We start from the raw sequence: 27,771 nt of genomic DNA on the forward strand, positions 1-27,771 counted from the left end.
CCAAAACAGACCAGAAAGAGGAACTGAAGTTCAGATAAACACGCTAGAAGAAATTCCCAGCAAGCTGCTTTTGAAAGCAGACTGACCCATGAGGAGCTTGAAGCTCCTAAGTGGCAAATCAAAAGCATGAGTCAACTCTTCAGCAATTCCTTTAATCATGTAGGTCCTGCTCATGTTGCTTGCCAGTGCTTTAGCAATCAGCATGTCTTTGCTGATTAGTGGTTAATGAGAGGACGTCCAGCTCCACACATCACCAGGGTGCATACAGGGTCCCTCACTGTCCATTCTGGGACTGTTCTTACCAGACTCTTCGCCAGCTAGCCCAGAAATGGTTAACACATTTGACAAGAATATAATTTCACATCAGCCTGAAATGCAGTACCCTGGCAAGGCAGATAACAAGGTCATGCCTTCACTCAGAGGTGAGTTCCCAGATTACTCAGTGAAACTTGGGGAACCTCAAGATTGTTTCACAGTCGTCTGTGGGGAAGAAGAGCAATGAGGCAGGACTGCAGAGCTGCCTAATCCTCCTGCTATAAATACAGCTGGGTGGAAATTTCTCACTCAAGTGATTTTTTGACTGCAAAATGCCAGACTGTCAGAACTGACATGTCAGGGAGGAAAGGGCTTTTTGTTCCTAAAAATATGGGGTTTGGGGGGTGGGGGGAATAAAAAACCCAACACATTTTGAACCTGTCAAAAGATCTATTAGCATCTTCATTAATTGAGAGTTTCCAACTCTCCTCTCCTAAACTCAGAATTTTGAACTTCAAGCTACTTGAAGCAATCTAAACTAACCAACCAACCAAGAAGTCATTAAAAAGAAATGACCTATTTCATTTTGCTCATGAATATTTTTCCTGATTTGAATTTTTCATCCTGATTTGAGCAAGGGCCAAGATTGATATTAAAAAAGGAAATGAGTGGAAGAAAACCATGTTACTTCCCCAAATAAGTTGCAGTTGACACACAGTTGCTGTGGTGCAAGCAGCCATTTACCAACTTATGTCCCCACCAAGTGAAATTTCTTGCCATTCCTCTCCTTTTGCTAGGACAGAATCGCTGCCCAGCCATGGTCTGCAGGCCATTAGCAGATTGAAGTCAGCCAGGGCAGATAGGCTGAATTGGCTCCAGGTGAATTCCCTCCCATAATCATCAGGCTCAGTATATGTGGGGAAGTTTTTTGATGCTTGCTGCTTGCCTGGGTTTCTTGTGATCTGGCCCTCTCCCTGCTCCTGGAAGTGCCTTGAGTTTAGTTTGTCCTCTGTACCTTTGCTGGGTAAGTGCAGCTTTTTATACTTCATCCTGGCTTTGGCATTGGTTTGGCTGTTTTGTTAAACCTGTTCTCATTTCAACCCATAGATCTTTTCTCCTTTTCCTGATCCTCTTTCTCCGCTGGGGAGCGGGCACTGGAGGATAGAGCAACTGCTGTAGGTTAGCCCCCAGGTATGGGCTAAATATAGACAGCTTTGTACAGAGAACTTCAAAGGCTCAGTGATGCTGTTTCTTGTTCCAGGACTCTTCCTTTATAGATCCTTTTCAGGTGATGATTTTTTTTCAAGGTTCACATATGCCAGTGTGGCACAGGTGGTGTTTGTCATCTCTCAGCTTGCAAGGTGTGGCAGGTTCTAGGATTCCACGATGGGCTGTCTCTCCTAATGCAGATTAATGGGAGGGAGATTTGTACATCCAAATTTCTATCATTTGTCTGTAAGTGCCTAGAAGATACTGTTGTGGCTGCTGAGTAGCAGCCAACAGCTGCCTCTTGTTATTCACCTCCTTTAAGTCTTCTTTCCCTCCCTATTTCTTATGTGTACTGATTCAGTAATGAGGGTAGATTAAAGAACTGCCAAAGATGAGCAATGCAAAATACAGAAATAAAAGGAAAGGCTGCACGGACAGGATGCCTATAGATGACTTCCCTGAGCTTGTGTTGAGTTAAAGGTCAGAAACTGAAGTGGAGGGGGATGAAGCATTGCCTGTGTTCCCTGGTGCACTTTAATTTCACTCCCCAAAAGAAAAACAAATGGGGTCAAACTGTGTTCCAAGAAGGAAGGAGAAAGAAAATGATAAAAGAAACAAAGAGCCAGAGGAATAAGCATCCTTTGGGGTCTACAGCTGAGATGTGTTAGTTATTTTTTTTTCATCTAGATGTGTCTGTCTGAGCATTACCCCACAACTAGGATCTTTAAGCTCCCAAAGCCAATTTTTAGTTGTTTGCAAAAGAACCAAAGGATTTCATAAAATCCAATGCAAAGAAGCAGGCACGAGGAGTGGGTATAATTCCACTCACAGGACAGAAGTTCAACACATCCATTCATTGCAATCACCGCAAGTTAAAGAACAAATGAGTGCTTCCTGGGGTTAAATTCCTTCATGAAGTGCTGCCTATGCTTCAGCTGCTGTACCTGAACAAACATGTCACTTGAAGTTCAGGCAGAACTGTGCACTGGCAGCTCGGAAAAAAGACTCAAGAGCAACTGCTGCTTTCCTCCAGCGAATAACCACGAGACACTCGTTTTGAAAGCACTTTTTGAGAAATACATTTCCCCCTTGAGTAGTTTACAGGGTAAAAGATTCAAATTCAGACAACAATTCAAAGTGGGGGGGTTGTTATTCTTTGCAGAGACCGTTTCTCTAGAAATTCCTTTTTTCAAGTGCTTGCTGTGCAGCGCAAGAGTAAGCTTGGAGCATATCTCTTTCTCTTTGCAGCAACACAGAAGTATCCCCAGAGGTGTGAACTATACTGAGGGTAAAGAAACCACCTCAACTTGACCTTTTGCTCCTGAGTAGCATTTTGTCAGGACTCCTGAGAATCCCCTTGACTGCTCTGTAACATGTTGTTAGCCTGCTTGCACAAACCAGCAGAGGAACTAAATTGTCTTTTCTTGTTCTCTGTGTCCGTAGAACTCAGTAGATTCACAGAATGGTTTGGATCAGAACGGACATTAAAGATCATCCACTTCCAATCCCCCTGGTATTGGCAGGGGCATCTTCCACAAGGGCAGATTGCTCAAGACCCCATCTAACCTGGCCTTGAACACCTCCAGGGAGGGGGAATCCATGACCTCCTAGGGCTTGGTGCGCAGCTACAGCTCTTAGCCCCCCCAGCAGCAAGACGATGGCATTTAAGATTAGACAGTGATGTAGCAATGGTATCAACTGGCAGGAAAAGCATTTTTTGAAGTGCTGGCTTTAAAGTCGAGCTTGCAGATCCTGCTCACTGTTGTACCAGCACCACCTTCTGGTACCTCACCCGCTTTGCCTTTGTAATGCTGTCAGGAAGCTCTCCACGTTTGATTTGGTCTCTAAAAATACCCGGGGAGAGGGCATTAGAAAGCAAGTTTGTTCCCTACGCTCTTCTGAGATCATACACAGCAAGCTGTGCTGATGTTTTGTCGTACGGAGAATAGAAACACCTGTGCAGACCTTGAGCTATGGGCAGTGCCTCAATCCTTTTCCTGGGGTGGAGCTGGGGAGGCAAACTTGCCAGGAGTCTACAGGAGAGCTTTTTACGTGGGGATGGACTTTTTACATGGGCTTGTAGTGATAGGACGAGAATGATTGGATTGAAGCTTGAGGAGGGGAGATTTAGCCTGGATATTAAGAAGAATTTGTTTAGAGTGAGGGTCGTAAGACACTGGCACAGGTTGTCCAGGAAGGTCATGGATGTCCCCTCCATGGAGGTGTTCAAGGACATGTTGGATAAGGCCTTGAGCAACCTGGGCTGATGGGAGGTGTTACTGACCATGGCAGATGGGTTGGAACTAGATGATCTTCAAGATCCTAAGCCAATATATGAATGTGCCAACTTGATAATTGTATGTTATGGGTTTTGTTTTGCTTGCAATTTAGTTATTTAGTTCTGGACAGCACCAACTGTAGTGGGCAGCCTGTTCCAGGGCAATTGTGGCATCCCTGTGCCTGGAGGGACTGGAAAGCTGTGTAGATGTGATGCTGAAGGACATGGTTTCGTGGTGGCCTGGCAGGACCGAGCTAACAGTTGGACTTGATGACCTTAAAGGTCTCTTCCAACCAAAACGCTTCTATGATTCGAAGTGAACAACTTGGTTTGGTTTTAATCATCATCAGTGGTACTTTATCATTCTGCAGAGACCCTCGCATCTCGGCGTAGACTGAGAAACCCCCACGCTGGCCACTGGGCTGACAGCACCGAGCGAGGTCTGTCGGTTTCCGCCACGGCGCAGACGACCCAGACCTGCCAGCGGACCCAAGCCTTCCATCATCGCCAGGTGCTGCGGCGGGCTGCGAGCGAAGCCCCCCGCCCTCGGTGCGCTGTGGGTGGGACTTGCCGCCAGGGACGGGCACCCCGCGGGCACACGGACAGACAGCGGCGAGCCCCGCGGCCCGCTCCCCCGGCAGCAGACCCTCCACGCGCGCCGCGCGGCGGGCGGGGCCACGCGGCCCGGCCCCTCCCGTTGCCGGGGCAGCGGCGGCAGGCGGCGGAAGTGCCTCGCGGTGCCGGCCCCGCCCGCGCCCGGCCTCCGCCGCCACCGCCCGCGGAAGATGGCGGACGGCGGAGCTGCTCCCGCGCAGCGGGAGGGGGAAATGTCTGCGGCGGCCGCGGGCGCTCGGAGGGATCGACAGCCCCGGAGCAGCGGCCGCCCCCCCAGCGCCCGGGATTTGCAGGTGAGCGGCCGGCGAGGGGCGTCCCGCTGCCGCCGCGGGGCGGGGACGGGGCGGGGTGCCCCTGCCCTTCCCCCAGGCCGCCCCCGAGGGGAGCGGGCGGTGCGCGGCATCCCCGCCCCTCTCGCTGCCGGCCGGGCTGCGCCTCTTCTCTTCTCTTCTCTCTCCTCTTTCGGTAGCGGGAAGGGCAGGGCGGCTCGGGCAGGGCGGCTCGGGCAGGGCGGCTCGGGCAGGGCGGCTCGGGCAGGGCGGCTCGGGCAGGGCGGCTCGGGCAGGGCGCTGGGCGCCTGAGGAGCCGCTGGGTGGTCAGCGTGTGTGCCGCGCGGGGGGCTGGCCGCGCTCTCCCCACACTTCAGGAGCCGTGCTTTAACCGCTCCGGAGCTCTTTTGGCGCTATTGCTTTTCCTGATTATTTCCTAGGAGTCGCTTTTCTTGCATGAAAATGCCAGCCGCCACACATGTGGGGTAGGACTGTGGTCACGTTTTGATGTGGTGGTTTTTCCCCCCCAGCATACATAGCAAAGTTTCTAGAGAGTGCGATCGCAAACCACAAGATGGATTGGGTTGGAAGGACCTTTTAAAGGTTAACTAATCCAGCCCCATGCAGTGAGCAGGGATGTCTTCGACTACATCAGTTTGCTCCAAGCTGCATCCGACCTCATCTGGAACGTTCCCAAGGATGAAGCATCCAGAGCTTCCCTGGCAATCCGTTGCAGTGCCTCACGATGAACTTCTCCTCCTGTCAAACTCAAATCTACCCTCTTCCCGTCTAAAGCTGTTACCCCTTGACCTATCACTACAAGCCCTTGTGAAAAGTACCTCTCCAGCTTTCTTGTAGCCCCCCTTTATTTTGGGGACTTAAATGCTTAACTAGGAATACTTCTAGCAGTATTCCTTTGTGTGTGTGACTTTGTATGAGGGTTCAAAAAACATTCTAGCAACAAATTGGTTGGAAAAGAGGTGAAACAGCAGGTGAGCCTGCCCTTAATTTACTGAATTGTACATCATCAGAAAGATGGATATAGCTGTGGTGGTTTTTTTCCCTCTTAGTTGCTCTTTGGAATTCCTGTAAATCCAGGTTGAGATTAACTTTGCTGCAATCCTAGAACAGTTTGGGTTGGAAGGGACCTCTAAAAGGTCACCTAGTCCAACCCCCTCCACAGTAAGCCAGGACATCTTCAACTAGATCAATAGTAAGTAATGATAATAAGGTCTGTGTTAATACTTTTGGTTCACCAGGTCTGCAGGTAGTCAGCTGAAGCAGCTAGGCATTTTTGGTAGGTGATTATTGATCAAATGTTGAAAACTGAAGAAGTACCCTCCTGGGTCAGAGCATCTCTCTGTCCATCCATCTCAGTACTTGATTTGTTGTGGGACCATAAGAACAACAGCTTGAGGAAAGCACAGAAGCTTGACCATGTCCTTTAAGCTCCTTCAGCACCTCTCAGTCTTTGGATTTGGGACAGTACAGGGCAGATCTTTGCCTGTTTTTAGTGTCTGCTGATGGACTTACCCATTAGCTCTACAAAAAGGTAGTTGCCAGCTAGAATGGAGACCTTCAGTAGGGTTTTGGATATATATATTTAGTTTTTTTCTGGCTTGTTGCTCAGTTTAATTTTCTTAATGGGTATAATTCCTCAGCTCATGTTTTTGTCCCTGTGGAAATGCTTCACAATAAGAGGGGATTAAATTCTCCAGTGTTCAGAGCACTCTGTTGTGAAGGATGAATAATGTTTGATGTCTCATTTTATTGTAATGTCTCTTCCTTCAACATAAAACTGTAATGAAATTACAGCCCAGTACCTGTTCTGGTGTGAATGATAAAATGTTAATATCAGTTGCATAATGTAAACAAAATGGTCTGGGGACAAAATTAGGGATGATTTGACAAAGTGGGATGTTGTTCAGGACAAAAATAAGATAGCTAAAAATGGCATGCTAGATGTGTCTTAGAGCTTCCTAAAAATGGACTTGCTGTTGACATGGCAGCATTTTGAGAGCCTTTGGGGGGAAAAATCTTTTGGTTTTAAAAGTATTTGAAGTGATGTCTTGAATTGAGGTGCTGGACTGTGTCCAGAGAAGGGCAGAGAAGCTGGTGGAGGGTCTAGAAAACAAGTCTGGTGAGGAGCATCTGAGGGAACTGGGGTTGTTTAGTCTGGAGAAAAGGAGACTGGGGGGAGATCTTGCTCTCCACATCTTCCTGGAAGGAGGTTGGAGTAAAGTGGAGGTTGGTCTCTTCTCCCAAGTACCAAGTCACAGGATGAGAGTAAATGGACTTAAATTACACTAGAGAAGGTTTAGATTGGGTATTAGAAGAAAATTCTTCACTGAAAGGTTTGTCAAGCCCTGGAACAGGCTGTCCAGAGAGGTGGTGGAGTTCCCATCCCTGGAGGTATTTAAAGGATGTATAGCTGTGGTGCCAGGGGACATGGTTTAGCAGCAGACTTGGATGCGTTGGGATGGGCTTGATCTTAAAGGTCTTTTCCAGCCTAAATGATTCTATGATTCCATTTTGCATTAGTATTTGTCTTATTTGGGTTCTACATGTAGTTCTAAAGTTAGACTTCTCAAGAGAGTTCTGTTTCCTGCAGCTGGCCTTGGCAGAGCTATATGAAGATGAAGCTAAAAGGCAGGCACTGGGTCCTGAGAAGCCAACAACTACAAAGCTCAGTAACACAAAAGTATCACAGTGGTAAGATGTGCTTTGTCCTTCAGAAGTGTGTTGAAGAGGTGCTGTATTAGCTCACAACATTTTGTCATACTTACTTGATCTCCTTCTTGGGATCTACAGTAGCTCACAACTCAGCAGTTCAGAGTTGTGAATCTCCTAATGCATGCTCTATGTCTTACAATGCTTTAAAACCAGTATTTCTTTAGGAGTCTTTGTGCTATGTGGTGTTTCAAAGCACTTTAAACCCACTTCAGATAAGAGAGGAATAAGAAGCTGTAAGTGAAATGCAGAGCTGCTCTCTTTCCCACAGAATTTGGAAACTTGCTGTGTCACCAAAACGCTGCAGCTCTTCAGAATTCAGCAGTTTGTGTGAGTCCTGCCAAGTGAGCTGCTTTGAGTGTTGTACTTTGGTCAGTACCTGATGAGGCAAACATTCATTTGAAGAATTATTAGTAGGTTCCTATGGGGTAAGAGACATGAGAAGAGTCTCAGACTGAATTAGTCTGGGTTTGGCAGGTGGAAGGAAAGACCATATGTGAATCCATCCCCTGCTAGCTTGCAGTGTCTGCAGTCCACACAGCATTTGAAGATTCAATGCAGGTTAAATTGGATTATAAATAAATCTTGCCAGAGTTGTAAAGCAGAGTTCTGCACAGCCTAGGCTAGAACAGGCCAGGTCAGTTGGAAAGGGCCTATGATGATCATCTAGTCCAAGTGTTACTGGAAAAGGACCCTGCCAGGCATGCATCATATTCACTGAGAAGTGTTCATGGCTGAAAAATACATGTGGTGAGAATAAAAAACCCACACCACAACTTGACATCCTTAGTTGTGGAAGACAGAAGTAGTTTCCAAAGTCAGAGGTGAAGCACTTGGTGTGTGTATCAGTCACCTTCAAAGGTTTTTCCTTTATTCTTTTGACAGTCTTAAAATTGATCCTCTGAGAAGGCTGAGAAAACCAGAGAGAAGCATGAGTGATGACAAAGAAAACCAAAGGTATTTTTGAAGGAAAAAAAGATGTAATGCTTGTGAAAGTAGCTGGGGTGTTGTGGACATCCCATGTGTGAGCTAAGCTTATCCTGCAAGGAGCAGTAACTACAGAGACACTTGTTGAAGTGTTAGCTCTCCACTGCTGCAGTAAAACTCTGGTTAGCAGAATCTGGCTGTAGTGATCTAGGACCTGTATGGGCCTTAACATGGGACTGGAGGTAAAGGTTGTAACTCACACTTGGGCTCAAAAAGGTTTTTTTGCCTGTTCTCACAGCCTGTGCTGTGTATCCAGTACTCAAACATCTGAATACTTAACATTCTTCCTGGAAAACCAGTTCTGAAGGGAATTGTTGTTTTATATCCTAATCAGTAGTGTACCTGTAAATCTAACAATTAAAGGTTTTTTCCATATAAATGGTAACTGAGATAAAATGGAGATTTAAGGTCAGAGGACTTGACTTTATCCTTTACTTGGGTACTGCATCCACCTCTGGAGCCTTCAACAGAGGAAGGACATGGACCTGAGGGAGCAGGCCCAGAGGAGGGCCACAAAAATGATCAGGGATTTGAATATCTCTGCTATGAGGGCAGGCTGAGGGAGCTGGGGTTGTTCAGCCTGGAGAAGAGAAGGCTTCAGGGAGAGCTAATAGCAGCCTTCCAGTCCCTACAGCACACAAAGCACTATGATTGAACAGCACCTTCACCCCTGCTAATGGAAAGCAGAAAGCACTTATTTTATTGGTCATTAATATGAGTTATTAACACTTCTTGTAATCAAAGATAAAACACTTGGGTTTGGTTTGCCAGGCTTTGAATTGAGATAAAGATTCTTTTTACAGCACCTATTCCATTGGTATTTAGAGATATGTAGCTCCTTCAAGATAATCCTCTAGGACTGTCTTGACCTTCCTAAACAGACACAGTTTTGAACAGGATTATTTGTAGTTCAACCTTTCATCTTCAAGAGCTCTAAATGAGGCTGTGTTGAGGAAAAGGAACAGGGATTAACTTTCTCAGCAGTTTCTGCAGATTTTGAAATGCCTTGAAAGGTTAATTAAATGTATTAAGTATTTTCCATCCTGGCAGGAATGGAAGTACACTAGAGCTTAAAATTTACTGATCCAAATGTGTCACTGTTTGGGTTTTCCAACAACAGTCTGAGCTTGTTCCACTAAGGCAGTGCCTGGTGTGAATCTGTGTTCTAGCCATCCCAGGACCTCTCTGTCTACAGGACACCCCTGAGGAAATTAATCCTCTGGGAGCAGGCAGCATCCTGATAAGATGAGGTGTACAAAGCCATGGCTGCACAGTACTACTTTCATTTAAACACAAGCTCTTGGCCACCAGCCTCAGAGCTCTGCCCCAGAAGATACCTTGCTAGTTTGATTAGCATAATATCTTTGGAATAGTGCTGCTTGGATTGCTGGGAATGTTCAGGGCTAACTGGAATGTTTCTGTGACCAGAATGAAAAGGTTTTGTGGCAAATTTCACCCTTTGTTTGTGACATTCTTTTTCATTGGTGGGAACAGGAAGATTCTGGTTGTCATTTAAAACATTGTTGCTTATGAACATTACTGTTCTAAAGATTTTATGCAGGTGACTCAGAATATGGAGGTCTGCAGCTGTCTGGGGCTTCTAATAATCCAAGTAAAATTGTTGCTGAGCTCTTCAAGGAAGCAAGAGAGCACGGGGCTGTCCCGTTGGATGAAGCCTCAAGAGCGTCTGCTGACTTCAGCAAAGCTAAGGTAAAACTTAAAGGATATTTTTATCTCTGTTTACATTAGTCTCTCTGAAACTCATCCAAGCAAATATGCCTTGTTCTGGCTTGCAAATAACAGAAGAATTACAGTTGTGTGTTAACTGTGCTTAACCATCTTGCTCTAGAAAATGAAGTGAGGAGGAACCACACAAATTCAGGGGAAATCGTTGGAATTCAACCTGACCTGGAATGACTTCCTTTAGTTGTAGTTGAAATAGAGTTTTAGAAGAATAAACTGCAGTTACATCCCAGATCAAAATCTCTTACCTGCTGAATTGCTGCTGGAGGAGAGCAGTCAGTGGCTGGGTGTTCATATGGAGATGGGTAACAAGTGGTGTCCCTCACGGGTTGCCCAAGAGGTTCAACAGGGCCAAGTGCAAGGTCCTGCACCTGACCTGGAGCAAGCCCCAGGATCAATGCAGGCTGAGGGATGAAGGGATTGAGAGCAGCCCTGCAGAGAGGGAGATGGGGGTACTGGTGGGTGAAAAGCTGGGCAGAAGCCAGCCATGTCTTGGGCTGCATCCCCAGCAGTGTGGGTAAGCATGTAGGTGGTGGATGCTCCATCCCTGGAACCATTCCAGGCCAGGTTGTTTGGGGCTCTGACTAACCTGCTCTAGTTGAAGATATCCCTGCTGGCTGCCTGGAATTGGACTAGATGACCTTTAAAGGTCCCTTCCAACCAAAAGCATTCTGTGATTCTAATGCCTGAAGAAGGGTTCAGATTAGAAACTGAAATACCTCACATAAACACTGCTTGGCCTGATTGTGGGGACTGTGTATAATTTTCCACTCTAGAAATGACACAGGTTGGAGCAGTGCATTTGCTGTTTATCACAGAAACCAGCTAGCTGATGCTTTTAGTTGCAGCTAGGTAAAATTTCAACTGTTTCAGATGTTTATTTCAATAAGCTTTTCTGTGTGGGTTTTTTCCAGTCATTTTCTGGTGGTGGATATAGATTGGGTGACTCATCACAGAAGCACTCTGAATATATTTATGGAGAAAATCAAGATGTAAGTAAAATCCTGAACAGGAGGATGGTGAATCTCCAACAGATGTCTGCTTAATCCTATTTACAGCTTGAAATGTCAGTATTACTGTAACTGGCTGAGGAAAAATGGTTATCTAAATATGTTTTAAGTAAGAAATTGCCAAAGTGCAAATGTCCACAGAGGACAGATGCTCATTGGGTACCCCTAAGGCTTCCATTATGGAACTTTCTGACATAGATCACTTTGAAATTCATAGCAGGCATTCCTTTAGTTGCTTTCCTCCAGCTGTTGTTCTGCATTCTCTTAGCTCTGCTAACATTTTAATCCTCTTAGGTTAGGAATTGTTTCTTGTGGCTTGCCAAGTAGCCAATCTTAAGCTGGAGGGTGTGGATTTGTTCTAGGCATGGTCAAGCAGCAAGTTAGGGGCCTTATGAAAATCACCTGGCCTTTCTTCTTGCTTAAAAAGCAGGAAGTAAGGGAGAGGGTGGGGAAAAAGCAAAGGTTTTCTGTGCTCTCCCATTGATGTGAATGAGTAGAGCAAACATTCTAACAAACCAAATCAAACCAAGAAGAGAGTAAGGCCAAAACTTGTTAGTATGAATTCAAAATGATATGATGAATAATCTATATGGAACAGATCTCTCTACAACTACCTGAAGGGAGGTTGTAGACAGGCAGAGGTTGGTCTCTTCTCCCAGGAAACCAGCACCAGAACAAGAGGACACAGTCTCAGGCTGTGCCGGGGAGGTTTAGGCTGGATGTTAGGAAGAAGTTCTTCACAGAGAGAGTGATTGCCCATTGGAATGGGCTGCCCAGGGAGGTGGTGGAGTCACCATCACTGGAGGTGTTCAGGAGGAGACTTGCTGGGGTGCTTGGTGCCATGGTTTAGTTGTTTAGGTGGGTTGGATTGGTTCATGGGTTGGGCACAGTGATCTTGAAGGTCTCTTCCAACCTGGTTTATCCTATTCTAACTTTAACTACACAAAGATATATCTTACTTGTTTAGCTTAATTTCTCTTTCACTTCACCATTTTTGCTTCATAGGTTCAAATTTTGCTGAAACTATGGAGGAATGGCTTCAGTTTAGATGATGGTGAGCTGAGATCCTATTCAGACCCAATAAATGCTCAATTTCTGGAGTCTGTTAAAAGAGGGTAAGTTGAAATGGCATCTTCTTGGAGGTATTTCTTTAGAGAGAAAGGCTTTCTCCTCATGCTTATTAACAACTCCAGGCTTCTGTACCTTCACCCAGAAGATTTGTCCTGCATTTGCCATCATGGGACATTGAAAATTTGGAACACTTGGGTTTCTTCAGGTGGTTCAACTCTGCATGCAACTTGTTACAGACAGCTTTTAGTCCCACCTGTTTTGGTACCTAGGTTTGCACTTCCAGTAGGTTGTAGGTTTTGCCTGCCTGTTCACTGACTGATTTTGTGATGATTTTTTTTTTCCCCTTGCTCTAGGATGAAATCAGTTCATAAAACAATTGAAGTTGCTGACTTCTAAAGTAAACATGCTGATCATAGAATCAGTCAGGGTTGGAAGGGACCACAAGGATCATTTAGTTCCAAACCCCCTGCCATGGGCAGGGACACCCCACACTAGATCAGGCTGGCCAGAGTCTCATCCAGCCTGCTCTTAAACACCTCCAGGGATGGGGCTTCAACCACCTTCCTGGACAACCCATTCCAGGGCTTCACCACTCTTATGGGGAAGAACTTCTTCCTCATGTCCAACCTGAATCTCCCCACTTCCAGCTTCATTCCATCCCCCCTAGTCCTATCACTACCTGAGATCCTAAGAGGTCCCTCCCCAGCCTTCTTGTAGGCCCCCTTCAGATACTGGAAGGCCACAATTAGGTCACCTCAGAGCCTTCTCTTCTCCAGACTGAACAGCCCCAACCCTTTCAGTCAGTCCTCACAGGAGAGGTGCTCCAGGCCTCTGCTCATCCTCATGGCCCTTCTCTGAACACCTTCCAGCATGTTCATACCCCTCTTGTAATAGGGGCTCCAGAACTGGTGCAGTTCTCCAGGTGGGGTCTCACCAGAGCTGAGTAGTATCAGCTCTTGTTGTACTGTGTAAGGTTTGTGTGTAATGTTGTGTTGCAGTCCAGAACATAATTGGAAAACTTTATTTTTGTAATCAAGGGAAATTCCTGTGGAACTGCAGCGACTTGTTCATGGTGGCCAGGTTAATCTGGACATGGAAGACCACCAAGAGCAAGAGTATGTGAAGCCCAGACTGCGATTCAAAGCGTTCAGTGGCGAGGGACAAAAACTTGGGAGGTAAAAACTGCTAGGACTTCTGGTTTGTCTTCATATGCTACCTCAAAAGCTGGATTTAATCAATTAGGCCACTGTTGGAGAAGCTGATCAAGTGACAAAAGCACTGCAAAATTCTGTGCCAGCCCTGATTTCAGAGTCACCAGTCTTGGTCCTCTGTTGGAGCTGCTCATGGATGTGCTCAGTGCTATTTGATTTACTGCTCTGAGACTGCTCTATCTCTTCTCACACATAATTTTTGCCAATTCAGCTGTGTTGAAAAGGGCAAGCTGGTGCTGTTAAAACTTTTAACATGTATAATTCAATTGAGCTGATACATAATGTGCCAAAATTTATCCCCCTGGCTGACCATTTCAGATTTCTTTATCCAAAAATGCATCTCTGTTCAATTTAAGTTGGTCTGCAAGAGTCAACAGTAATGTGACCTCAACTCTGCCAGTCATCAGCTTTTCCACATACAAATTTTAGGCTTTATAGCACCTTTTCCAGCTGACTTGATATTAGCTCTTAAATTGTAAATAATTCTGGGTCTCTCTTCATGATTGCATTTATTCATGTTATATGCTTGGTTGCTGAATAAAGGTATTGCTGGTGTGCTTCTGCTAGCCATTTAATGCAATAAATTATCCTTAACTGTTCCTAATCTATGTTTAATCTCTTTAAGAATGAGGAACTGTGCTGAGTAAAATTGAGACAGTGATAAGATCTAGTAGGGGTGACATGGGGGAAGTGGAAATAACTTCACCTGAGTACGTGCTGAGATTGCTAAAGGAAATAGGTGGGCAAGAGAGGAGGTTCTGTGTCTAAAAATGTGTGCTGTTTTTGTAGCTTGTGAAGTGTCAGATGTGTAAGCAATGAAAGGAGTAGCCAAGTGGTTAACTCTGTGATGATACCAATCACCTGTTAATATCACTTGTGCTCTGCAAGGCTGGGGGATGCCCAGAATCATAGAATCAATAAGGTTGGAAAAGACCTTAAAGATCACCAAGTCCAACCTGTCACCCAACTCCTCCTGACTACTAAACCATGGCACCAAGTGCCTTGTTCAATCCCCTCTGGAAGAATCACACAGTAGTGCTCCTGAAGGTAACTACTAAAGCACTTTGGGTCCGTTTAGTGCACTGTAATGGTGCATGGTTATATTTTAGGAGGTAGAGTATGTAAATCTTAGCATCAAGAACTGTCACTTCCTGCTCTGTAAGCATAATGAGAGAGAGCTTTGTTTGTGCTCAATTACCTGTTTGCAGTCATGCAAATGTAATGATCTGCACAGTTCTAAGGCACCTAAATGTGAATTATTGCAATCACTGACTAACTGCAAAAGCTTCATTTGTGTCTCTGTTTAGAAGAGCTGTGTTTAGATCTGGTTCTGAAAACTTGGAGAGGGTTTTTGTTGCTTATTTGCACCAGTCAGTGACAGAAGACAAAGATCACTGCTTTGATTCCATTAATAGCATCTTGGTTTGTTGTTTTTTCAACCCTCCAGCCTTACACCTGAAATAGTCAGCACACCATCTTCCCCAGAGGAGGAGGAGAAATCCATTCTGAATGCACCTGTTCTGATTGATGATTCCATGCCAGCAACTAAAATTCAGATTAGATTAGCTGATGGAAGCCGGTTAATACAAAGGTTTAATCAGACACACAGGTAAATTGATTCTGCACCCATGCAGGTAATGTGGCAGCTTTGTGTTTGTGAGTGTCAGCACGAGGGGAAGAATGGAGCTCCCCTGGAATGTTACAGCTCTGTGTCATTCTCCTAACAAAGGTGTGCTTGTGACTGACTGTCAAAGCAAAAAGACTGGAAACACAAGATATTTGATAACTCATGACCAGATGTGCCTTGTGATTTGCAAGGTCATGGTACCAACCACAACTGTTCTCAGGGTGACTGAAATCAGGACAGCCTTGCTTTGTAGTAATCCCAGCTCTGAGCTCTTCCTGGGGGGAGCATGTGGCTAGCTCAGATGATCCTGTGAAGGCACTTTGTGGCACTTTGGGAATATAGTCTGAGCTGGGATGTTGGCCATGCTACAGACACAGAAATACTTTGCCCATGATCCTGGAGTCATAGACTGAGCAGCAGCCTTTTTTGTCCTGGATTGGCAACTCCTAGGATCTGGCAGCGTGCGAACTTGATGGGGTTTTAGATCTGTTAGTAGTTTGCTGATTAAAGCTTGCCATCAGATTTATTGACATTGTTGGGGCACTGCCATAAGTGGTGTTAGCCAACCCCATTTATTTGCCTAAGAGGTTGTGTTAGAGCAAGGTTCTGCAAAGCTCGGCTTTGCGTTACGTGGCTGAAAGAACTTTGGGCAGAGGGCAGAGATTTGGGCAGCATTTCCACCCACTCTTCAGAGAAACCAGCCTGGCTCTGAAATCTGCACCCTGGGTTTAGAAAAGCATAGCTGAAACTGAGCTGGAATCCTGCTTGAAGCTAGTCTTAGCATGCATCCACTTCTATTTAATGCTGCCAATGTGCAGCTTTGCTTCACCTGCCAACATACAGAGACCGCAGTGAGACCGTGGTGGCTAAGATGCAATAATGTTGATATTTTAGCAGAGCTGATAGTGCAGGCCCAGAACTGCTATGATCCCCTGTCACTCTCAGCTGCTACTGAACCCTATTTTTTCCAGCTATTTCATAGTATCATAGAAGGAGTTGGGGCTGTTCAGTCTGGAGAAGAGAAGGCTCTGATTGTGGCCTAATTAGGCCTAATTAGGACCTAATTGTGGCCTTCCAGTATCTGAAGGGGGCCTACAGGAAGGCTGGGGAGGGACTGCTCAGGATCTCAGGTAGTGATAGGACTAGGGGGAATGGAATGAAGCTGGAGGTGGGGAGATTCAGGCTGGATGTGAGGAGGAGGTTCTTCACCATGAGAGTGGTGAAACCCTGGAATGGGTTGTCCAGGGAGGTGGTTGAGGCCCTGTCCCTGGAGGTGTTTAAGCCCAGGCTGGGTGAGGCTCTGGCCAGGCTGATCTAGTGTGGGGTGTCCCTGCCCATGGCAGGGGGGTTGGAACTAGCTGATCCTTGTGGTCCCTTCCAACCCTGACTGATACTGTGATACTATCCTTCCTTCACAGCACCTGCTGGAGAGGTGACTTAGATACAGGACTCTTCAGGAGCCTCTCTAGCCATGATGTGTATTCTTTTGCCTGCATGAAGGAGTGGGAGTGTCCAACTTCCCGGTAATGTTGAGATACTGATGTCCCACTGGAATCACACAGTTCTCATGTCCATCTCCTTCCCACAGGATCAAGGATATTCGGGATTTCATTATCCAGTCCCGCCCAGCCTTTGCAGCAAGCGATTTTGTTCTTGTGACCACGTTTCCAAACAGAGAGCTCACAGACGAGAGCCTGACGCTCCGAGAAGCAGACATACTGAACACTGTGATTCTCCAGCAATTAAAGTAACCTTACAGCTCTTTGTACACCCTGGGGAACTTGGTGTACCGCCATACAATATGTTTCCAGCAGAACAACAACAACAAAAGAAGGAAATATTGTTCCCCACTTCCCCAGATCAGAATCTTGGGCTCCATGTCTTCCAGCTCTAGCATCTCTTCCCTGTTTTAATTTCTCACCATCGTTTGTTGGGTTGGGTTGGGGTTGGGTTTTTCTTTTCAGTGTTAAAATTAAGCTTCCCCTCTGTTTAGTATTTTGCAACCCCCATTTTGTATTAAAGGTGAAATGAGGTTTGACATTTGGCCTCTCAATGATTGTGAGGGGGGTTGGGGAGGGGGGAGCAGGGTTCTCCTGAAGGGAACAGCCTCTTTCGTACGGTCGGTGAGATTTGCACTACGGAAACGTTTCATGCTGCAGTTGACAAACAGCCATTTGAAAACTTAGCCTGTGGGTTATGTTTACCTTTGAAGCTGTATTAATATTAAAGGTGTTCTGCTTAATAGGTTGAGAGATAATTAATGCCCTGGTATAATTTTGGTACGTTCTGTTGGTGGTGTTTCACGGTGCAGTAGAATATTTCTATCCTCGTTTTCACGCCGTTCTCCTTGTGTCGTTGCTCATCTGAACGAATCAGTTCAGGAGATGCAAACCTCAGCTATTAATAGATTGTTCTCATTTGTATTCTAGTTGTTCTACCTGTGGTGAAAATAAATATGAATGTTTCTTTTCTTCTGGAAGTTAGGGAAATGGGAGAGACCACTGTCAACCGGAGAAATAATGTGACTGAGATTTCATGAGGGTAAGGCCACTGTGGTCACTTTGAATCTGAATATGCAGTTGAACCCTAGGCAGCTACATGATTTTTCACATCAACAGTTAGTTAACACCAACCAACACAACGTTGAGGTGCACCAAGAACTTGTTCATGCTGGAACTTGCTTGCACAAGAATTCACTTCTGGCCCCTCCATTCAAGAAGGACCTCAGGGAACTGTCTGAAAGAGTCTGGCACAGAGCCACAAAGATGCTGAAGGCAGTGGAACATCTCCCTGCTGAGGTAAGGCTGGGAAGCTGGGTCTCTTTAGTTTGAAGAAGAGGAGACTGAGGGGTGACCTTATTCATGTTTATGAAGGTGTGAAGGGTGAGTGTTGTGAGGACAGAGCCAGGCTCTGCTCAGTGATGTCCAGTGATAGGAGAAGGGGCAATGGGTGCAAGCTGGAGAAGAGGAGGTTCCCTGTGAATATAATGAAGAACCTTTTCACTGTGAGGGTGGCAGAGCACTGGAACAGGCTGCCTGGAGGGGTTGAGGAGTTTACTCTGGAGACATTCAAAACCCACCTGAATGTGTTCCTGTGTAACCTACTCTAAGTGATCCTGCTCTGGCAGCGGGGGCTGGACTAGACATTCTTCCAAGGTCCCTTCCAGCCCTTAACATTCTGTGATTCTCTGAAGAGCAGGGATGTTAACTTGGTCTTGTAATTTTGACCTGGCTTTCAGGTCTTTATATTTGGAATTTTGCCCAAAGGCCTTTTGTAATAATTCAGTGGGGGTTTGGTTGTGCAGCTTTCACTGCACCTGTTTGGAAGCTGTACAGTCAGAGCCCTTAATCTTTGAAGGGATATATTTTTACAGATGACTTGCCCCCACCCTGCAGTATGCAGGCAGGAATCTTACATTGTGGGCAAACTGGCTGCTGTGCTGTGAGAATGGGCAGTTTTGTAGTAGTTGTGGCTCTGTATCAGGTGAGGGGCTCACACTCTGGAGGAGGGGAAACAGGCTGTAGCTGTGTGTAGAAATGCTGGTTTCACTGATTATTTTATTCAGAAAGTATTACTGTTTATTTATGCTAAGCTTATAATTGCTCAGTCTATTTGATTTAACCTTCCATTTTTGCCTCAAAGTGGATCTTTGAGTAAATTTGAAACATGCCATTGTGTTTGAAGTATTTTGTTTGGTAATCTGAATATCTGCATGTTAGGGATCCTAACTCATTTCATGTGCAAAGTAAATTAAAGTTTTAAGATAAAAAGACCATAGCCATCACTTCTTGTTTTCTTCCCAGTTTCTGTTGTGATGAAGTGGTGATTGTGTTGTGTGCCAAGTATTTAAGCCTAAGTGGAAAGGAATGGACAATTACTATGCATTTCTTGCTGTGCTAACAGCTCTCTAGGTAAGGGCAAAGCTAAAGTCAGTATTGTGGTATCAGTCTTGGGCAAGCTGTGGTTTGGGCTTAGTTCAGAACATGGGTAAAGTTACATAGCTTATGGCTTCTGGAGACCAGTATTAACTTAGCCACTGTCCTTCATACATCAGTGTTTAACTAAACTGGGCTGTTTTCAATCATATGATGCCAAAACCCCCCACAACTGCATGTTATGCTAATCTTTGTTTCAAATAGCTGGAAACAATAGTGTTCAGTAGCAGCTGAGAGTTACAGGGGATCCTGGCAGTTGACTACATTTTCCCAGGCACTAAGGAAGTATACCAGTGCCTGTGTTTAAATATTTCACTACTGCTCAGTGCTTCAAAACCTTTTGACTCTCCCCTCGCACAGCTCTAATGTCCTGCCTTTTATTAGCATTAAATTCTCACTCATGTACCTAATAGCATCTTGCTGTTTTGGGTACAAACCAGTTCACTGAGCAGCACAGACCTGTGTGGCTGTGCAGGTAAGACTGGCTCCAAGGGAGAAGGAATTTGGTGGAGAGTGATGATCTTTCCCTCACATCCCAGCTGCTGACCTGCTTAGGAATTTCTCTTAGCTTCCATGAATTACAGGTAATAATCCTGTCACTTGCTCTTGTGGGCCTCAAGAAAGGCTTAGGCTTTGCCTCTGCTTGTCTTTCCCTTTACCACACTAGAGCCAAATAATCCAAACCTCAATGTTTTAAGACAGTCTCTCTGGACCTGAATAACTGTGGGTTGTGGGGCTGGGTTTTTTCCCACACTGCTCCCATCTTTGCAGTTATTTATTCTGGATAAACACAATCAGGGGAGGTGGTGGTTGTTCTTTTTTTTCAGCAGCATATTGAGATGTTTGTAAAGATTCTCCTTTCATCAGACCACTGGACACACTTGTACAATTAGCATGTATTAGCAGCTGTCTCATGCTGTTCTTGCTCTTCAGTGAAAATCTGTCCAATATTAAATGGACCAAGGCATGCATGCAGGGAGGCACTCAGAGGTGCTATTACTAGCTCCCTGCTTAGTAGCTTGCACTAAACTAAAACAAATGACTCCATCAAAATTCTGATAACTGCACTGCTTCTGGTAAGTTAGATCTGCCCAAGGACTCCAGCCCTGTGAAGCTCTCCTGAGAGCATCTCTCCATCCTTGGGTCCACACTTCATTCTGGCAAGAATTTAGAGCCATGTTTCTCAGTGTGGCTGCCTACTTCTAGTTGCCATCTCCAGGCCCTGCTGCAGTAAAACCTGGGAACAGTTTAAAAGTCAGTTTAATGACTGGCTGGCTTCTCAGCTCTAGTTCCTAAACAGGTTCTAACTCTTGCCCAAGTTCTAGCTCCTAAAGCCTTGACTCACTGCAGTGTCAGTCATCAGCCCCATGGACTGCATGATGCATTGATGGATATCACCTCTAGCTTTGGTGTAAAAGAGAAGAATATTCTATTTTCCTTCTTTCTCTTTTGAAGTGGCAGTTTAGCTGAACCCATAAAAATTGAGAACATGTCAACCTGGCAAGGTCTGTTTGCCTTAGCTGTCTGTAGAGCCTTTATTACCCAACCGACTGCGCAAGCAGACAAGGTAGAGGTGACCTGGAGTTAGTGATTTCCAAACAGCCTTTAATCATGGCCAAGGCCACCAGCAATTTTCTTAGAATAATGGTATGTGCAAGCTCAGGTTTGCTGCAGCCTCTGCACAAGCACTGCTAGTAATTAAGTGGTTGTTACAGTAGTGAGGTGGCTTTGTTGTGGAGAAAATCAGTTTGCCGATAGGATTGTTCAGTTCTGCTCTTAGGTGAACAAATCAGTCTGGTGTCCTTAGAGTAACAATAGGATGATAGAATAGAATAAACCAGGTTGGAAGAGACCTTTGAGATCATCATGTCCAACCTGATCTTCAGGAATGAGAGTGTGTGACCAGCAGAATGTGGTGATTCTTCTCTTTGCTCTTGTGAGAACCCACCTCAGATACTGCCTCCTGTTCTGGTATCCCCATCAGAAGAGGGACACAGAGCTGTTGGAGTGAGTGCAGAGGAGGCCACATGGATGATCCAAGGGCTGGAGCATCTCTGCTATGAGGACAGGATGGGGAGGGGGGAAACTGGGGTTGTTTAGCCTGGAGAGAAGACTCCAGGGGGACCTTAGAGCTGCCTTCCAATATCTGAAGGGAACCTAGAGGAAGGCTGGAGAGGGATTTTTCATAAGGGTGTCTAGTAATGGGACAAAGGGGAATGGTTTAAAGCTGAGGGAGAGCAGGTTTAGACTGGATCATAGGAAGAAGTTCTTCAGTACAAGGGTGGTGAGACCAGAACAGGTTTACCAGAGCCTTCAGCCTAGTAGGAGATATCCCAGTCCATGGCAGGGGGTTTGAAACTGGATAGTCTGTAAGTCTCTTCCAACCCAACCCATTCTCTGATTCGACATTCATAACAGAAAATCTGTATTGCACTGAAGCTGGGAACCTGAAGTAAAGGCTCTTAGCTTACAAAACCCACCTGCTTCCAACATGCCATCACTATCCCCCAGAGAAGCATAACAGGCTGTGAAAATGTTGCATTCCCTTAGTCACTTCTCGCTGCCCAGCATGACTTTGACAATGCCTCAATTCTCAGAAGGGCTCTGTGGTGCTGGGGATAGCTCTGTGTCTGTGTGTGGTGGTTTTGGCAGGTTCCAGTTACACCATTTTCTGCATTTGTTTTCTTTTTTGGTAGTCCTCTGCACTAAGGTTCAAGGCCAACTGGTGGTGCAGATTGATGTACTGATCTTTAGTGATATCTGCAGTGGTAGAACACCTTAAATGCTGTTCAAGGCCAGTTTCCAAGGCTGAACATTATCACCTAATAACTTTGATCAGAGTGGCAGCAAATATTTGCATAAGTAGCTGCAGGTGGATTCAGATCTGCTGTGTTTCATTTACAGCAGTGACTGGTGACTCTGTCTGAGGTCTGCTCTGGAAATCTGAGGTTCATGGTTTCCACTAAATCTGTGTTCTTACTGGGCTCTCCTCCTCTTGTTCTGACTCCATCCTACCATACCCCCTCAGTGTGGCCCTGTCTGTCACTCCCTCCCTTAACCTTTTGCTCTCTCTTGTTTTTTGTCACCTAATGCAAGCTTACTTAAGTGGTGATGGTGCCATTAGGGTTCCCTTCTCGCTTCATAGCTTGCTGAACACCATTTTAAATCCCATTCTGCAGTACTGCTTTCAAGTGCAGTTCTGGCTTCCCAGCAGTTGAATTTATACCTGCTTCACTCAAGTGACACTGCTTCCTGATGTCTCTAGACAGGTCAAGCCTCCAAAGAAGTTCCTCATCCTCACCCTTGGTCACCCATCAGCAATCTCTGTCACAGCCAGGTGTTGGCTTCTGCACAACAAGATGTCAAGGTGTAGCCTGTCCTAGCCATTCTCCTCACAACACATCCAGCCAGGTGCTCCAGTGCTCTCCTGTCCTGCTGCACCCCATTTGTATCCATGCTGTGATCCCTTCTACCTTGCCACCTTCTCCTGCCTCCTTTAGAGCACCAAAGATACACTGCTTGTTTTTCACTTTCGAGGAGCTTCGTCACATAATCCTCACCTGCCTGTCACCAGCTATGAACCATCCACTTCTCATCTTTTACATCTGAGCAGATCAAGATGCTTTGGTCTCAGTGATAAGGTTGACATTAACCAAGCTGTTGATCTCTTCAGACCACTACCAGGCATTAGTGCTTCATTCTTTTCTTGCCCTCCTTTAGATGGATGGGTTTCACCTTGTCTTTTCCTCAGGTGGTGACACCACTGGGAGAAGCTTTGTTCTATGCTTGTCTTATTCTTATAGCAAAGTCCTGATCTGTGTGGAAATAGTTTTTACTAGTATTTGTTGGTTTCTAGTTCATTACTAGGTTTGCCATCATTTAGCTTCAGAACCCACACATGGGGTGAGGCAGAGCTGGTCCTCAGCCCTTGCCTGCACAAGGAGCTTCAGCAGTTAGCTTGGGTCTGCTGAGTTGCAACCAGATGTTTACCTTGCTACTAATAAGATTATTCCTTGTTCCAGGCTCTTGCACCTAGGAAATAAAATAGCCATGAAGTGAGTCAGTTCAGTGTGGGGAATATTTTGGGGGGTTTGGGGTTTGCTTTAGAAAGCCCTTCCTTGACTGTTTGCCTTTCCTGAGGCTTCCCCAGACAGAGCAATCGAGCTGAAATGTCACCTAAAGCAGAGAAGAAGTCTTTCCCTCAGCATAAGGAGCAGTTATCATTAAAGGAGGGAGCAGAGCTGAGGTTACTGTAGGTCAACAAGGCCCAGATCTCCTCTTGCCCACTGATGCAACTCTGGGCAACGTTCCTCGCCCTGTGCTTCAAACCAGCCATGCCGGTGCTGGTGAGCGATAAAGCTTTCGCAAGCACCAGATGTCCACATGCCTCCTGCAGGCCCTGCTTTGCCTTTGAGACACTGTGCCACACAGGCCAGGCATCCACGGGGGGCATGGGCTGGGGAGGGACAGGAGAGCTGGCACTGATCCCTGTGTAAACCAAGTGAAAGGTGAAACTGGTCACGGCACAGCTGGCACAGGCACATCACAGGGCTGGCAGGGACTGGGCCCTGTGCTCCCACCAGCAAGCACGTTCCATGAGGCATCCACCAGCAGCTGACACGGGGATGGAGACCTCACATGGTGCTCCAGAACCTGGCAGAAGACCAGTTGTTTTGAGAAGTGCTGAACACTTCTGAGAGCAAGTTCATCAGTCAGGAGCTTTTTACAGGTCCCAAGGAAGCTCTGTTTGTGCTTGCCATACTTCTGGACCATACCTAATGGTCCAGAAACCATACCTCTAACCTGATCTTTTCTAGTCTGTGGTCTTTATGGTTGTAGGCAAGGTGGAGGTTGGTCTCTTCTTCCTAGAAACAAGTGATGGGACAAGAGGAAATAGCCTCAAGGTGTATCAGGGGATGTCTAGGTTGGGTATTAGAAACTTCACTGAAAGGATTCTCAAAGACTGGCACAGGCTCCCCAGGGAGGTGGTTGAATCCTCATCCCTGGAGGTGTTTCCAAGACACAGAGATGTGGTGATGAGACATGGTTTAGCACCAGACTTGGTAGAGTCAGGTAATGGTTGGACTTGATGATCTTAAAAGTCTTTTCCAACCAAAATGATTCTGTGATGTTCTTAGCTTGCAGTCGGTGGATACTGAGAGACATCTAATCCCTTCCCAGTCAGCCACTCTACAAATGTTACTGAGAAATAATTCCAGGTCTCTTCACACTGAAGAGCTCTCAGAGCATTTTTCATTTGAAATGCCTGTGGCTCTTTAGCAAAGTGCTCTGATGTAACCTTTCTCTCCTTTCATGGCACGTGGACATGAGTCATAAAATCACAGAACCATTCAGGTTGGGAAAGACCTTTAAGATCCTTGAGTCCAGCTCTTAATGCAGCACTGCCAAGTCCCCCACTAAACCATGTCCCTCAGTGCCACAAGACTATTTGATTTGAAGTGTGTCCCAAAGAGTTGTCTGTCTTGGCAGAAAGCAAATTAAAGTCAACACCAGTTAGCAAGCTTGGTATTTACTCTGGGAGCAGTCCATTTAATAGTATGTAACCTTTTTATTGTTGAACTCTAAGGTTATTACAAGGCAATAACTGCTCTCACCACCAAACCTCCTGTATGCAGGCAGCCATAGAAGGACAGGCTGCAGGTGTAATTATGAGCAAGCCCCCTCTGTGATGTTTAGCTGTGTTGACCTTACTGAGATGTAAATCTGAGCAGATCTTGGCCTTATCTTCAGGCTGCTGCTATGTGACTGGAGCACTCTGGGCAGTTCCTAAGTGGTGGTACTTATTTACACTGCTGCAGCTTGCCATTTACACCAAGACTGTGAAGAGCATCTTTTGAAGCACCCTATTGACAACTAAACTCTAGTTATCACTAACATTTATTCCATGCTGTCAGGAAATTGGAGCTTGAGAAGGGTAGATTTAGACTGGAGATTAGGAAGAAATTACAGTGAGGGAGGGGAGGCACTGGAACAGCTTGCCCATGGAGGTTGTGGATGCCCCCTCCCTGGAGGCGTTCAAGGCCAGGTTGGATGAGGCCTTGAGCAGCCTGCTGCTACTTCATGCTCCTACCAGAGGAGTTGGTTTGGCCTCCTGGAGACAGATGACTCTGCCCTGGGTAGTTCTACCTGACCCTTAACTTCCAGAAAGAGTTTACCTGGGGTAGCTTCTCTGTGGATGAATCTCAGCTGGTGAACAGCAGCTATGGCCAGCACGGTTTCAGAAGGTAAAACCCTTTGGTTTGGGATAAGGTGTCTTGTTTTATTGGTAAGGTCATCATGTCACCTCCAAGAACTCCATGATGTGGTAGAGATTTCTTATAGCCTGAAAACTTTAAAGCATTTTTCACAGCTAAAATGCCTCCTTCTGCTGGGTTCTGAGTCACCTGCTCTCACTCACCTGCCTATGTCTTGCTGCTAATCTCATGATTGTTGCACAGCTAATCCAACCCAGAGGTCATCTGGATCCAAAAAGGCTTGAGCACTTGGTGTGCCTAATCCATAAGGTGCTTGTGTGTCCCTTAGGAGGTACCCCTTGCTCTTACTCACCCTTTACAGGACAACCACAAGGTTAGTGTCATCTCCTGAGGTGTGGCAGAGAACAGACTCAGTACCCTCCTCTACCTCAGGGACTTCAATCCCATGCTGAAAATGAATCTTTTCTCAGCTAGGAGAGCACTGTAGCTGTAAGGGCGTGGTCAGGCAGCCATGCAAATCATCCTGGTGGATCTGTTCCATTTAGGCTGGATGTTAGGAAGAAGTTCTTCATAGAAAGAGTGATTGGCTATTGGAATGGGCTGACCTGGGAGGTGGTGGAGTCACCATCACTGGAGGCATTTAGGAAGAGACTGGATGGGGTGCTTGGTGCCATGGTTTAGTTGGGTGATAGGTTGGACTTGATGATCTGCAAGGTTTCTTCCAGGCTGGTCTGGTCAATTCTAGTCTAGTCTATTCTCTAGCCCCTGGTCTAGTCTAGTCTATTCTCTAGCCCCTGGTCTAGTCTAGTCTATTCTCTAGCCCCTGGTCTAGTCTAGTCTATTCTCTAGCCCCTGGTCTAGTCTAGTCTATTCTCTAGCCCCTGGTCTAGTCTAGTCTATTCTCTAGCCCCTGGTCTAGTCTATTCTCTAGTCTATTCTTCAGAGAAAACAGGCTACAGATTCCCTGAGGGAAGGAGTGAGTGTCTGAGTAAACCTCATGGTTAGGGCTCTCACCTGCAGGTGAGGTCTAAGCCCCTTTTTGCCAATTCTAGGAAATATGTGCTGTGAAATACCCCCCATGTCAGAGGCTGCCTCCTTACCAGCAGCCTGGATCTACCCAGTATTTCCCTAATTGCTCTGAAGGTCTTTTCATCTTTACTCTTTTTTTTTGTTGTTGCTGGTCTCCTGCCTTAAGAAAGTGCTGCTGCTGGGAGAGGCAGCAGAGGATTGTCCTGCTGTAATCTGGCTGTGTCCATGACCCTGGCAAGGCTGATGGCTATTGATTGCTGAAGGATTTGATGACATTAGCTGAGGGTGGCAGCCACAGACTTTGTACTCTTTTTGTGCCCTCACTTGCAGCCATGTGATCCCAGTAACTGAGGTTTAACTGAGGATAGAAAAGCAGCAGCCACAGCAGCAAGCCAAAACTTCTGTATATAGCCTACTATAAAAAAAAAGGAGCTCTCTGTCCCAAACTCTTCATCTGAATGTCTTCTGTCACCAGGTGGAAGTGTGCTCAGGGGGTTAAACTGCATCTTTTCACCTGCATAACACTAGGTCAGCATTAAAAATGGGCTTTGCTCTGCAGAGTGCCCTGAAGATGTGCTGATGTACTCCTTGTCTTACAAGGACTCAGAACTGGGCAGAAAGAGCTGATCACCTCTGTGGTTTCATACCCTGAGTGTGAATCCATAGCTCATGGGGCTGGCCATCCATGCAGAATTGCTACCCCAGCCACAGAGGAGGCTGAGTGGTGAGGACCACACTCCCACAGGATTTTTTGCAGGAGCACCTGACCAGGACCCTGTAAATGGTTTGGCCACGGTGCTGTCTTCTGCTAGCACTCTGCCGCTACTGTGCCCTAGAACGGCCACATCTGGAATGTTGTGCCTGGTTCCGGGCTCCCTATTTCAAGAGAGACAGGAAAATACTGCAGAGAGTCCAGCAAGAGGCTACAAAGATCCTGAGGGGCCTGGAGCATCTCTGTGAGGAGGAGGTGTTCGAGAGGGGATTGGATGTGGTGCTTGGTGCCATGGTTTAGTCAGGAGGTCTGTGGTGACAGGTTGGACTTGATGATCTTTGAGGTCTCTTCCAATCTTGGTGATTCTGTGAAAGGCTGAGAGCCCTGGGGTTGTTTAGCCCAGAGAAGAGCAGCCTGAGAGGGGATCTGATCAATGCTCAGCAAGAGGGAACAGGTGGGTGTTAAGAAGATGGGACCAGACTCTTTTCAGTCATGTCCAGCGATAGGACAAGGGGTAGCAGTTCACTGAGCATTGTGATCCTGGGCAAGCTGCTGTGGTGACCCTACTGTTGGGGTTGCTTAGCCTGGAGAAGAGGAGGCTCAGGACAGACCTTACTGCTCTCCACAACTACCTGAAGGGAGGTTGTAGACAGGTGGGGGCTGGTCTCTTCTCCCAGGCAACCAGCACCAGAACAAGAGGACACAGTCTCAAGCTGCACCAGGGGAGGTTTAGACTGGATGTTAGGAATTCTTCACAGAGAGAGAGATTGCCCATTGGAATGGGCTGCCTGGGGAGGTGGTGGAGTCGCCATCATTGGAGGTGTTTAGGAGGAGACTTCATAGGGTGCTTGGTTGCATGGTTTAGTTGATTAGGT

At 46.2% G+C, this 27,771-nt stretch overlaps 1 protein-coding gene across 1 annotated transcript; it reads left to right on the forward strand.

Annotated features, from left to right (window-relative positions):
• Window positions 1–4,483: 4,483 nt before the first annotated feature.
• UBXN2B (UBX domain protein 2B) lies at window positions 4,484–17,043 on the forward strand. Its single transcript, XM_068162442.1, has 9 exons — window positions 4,484–4,650; window positions 7,238–7,338; window positions 8,242–8,313; window positions 9,894–10,053; window positions 11,001–11,078; window positions 12,102–12,211; window positions 13,205–13,342; window positions 14,826–14,987; window positions 16,594–17,043. The coding sequence occupies exons 1-9, from the start codon at window positions 4,528–4,530 to the stop codon at window positions 16,754–16,756; spliced, it is 1,107 nt and encodes a 368-aa protein (XP_068018543.1). The 5' UTR covers window positions 4,484–4,527; the 3' UTR covers window positions 16,757–17,043.
• The last annotated feature ends 10,728 nt before the right edge of the window (window positions 17,044–27,771 follow it).

This window comes from Melanerpes formicivorus, unplaced genomic scaffold, assembly GCF_026170545.1.
Source record: "Melanerpes formicivorus ecotype bairdi unplaced genomic scaffold, bMelFor1.0.p_v2 SCAF_65, whole genome shotgun sequence".
Lineage (NCBI taxonomy): Eukaryota > Metazoa > Chordata > Aves > Piciformes > Picidae > Melanerpes > Melanerpes formicivorus.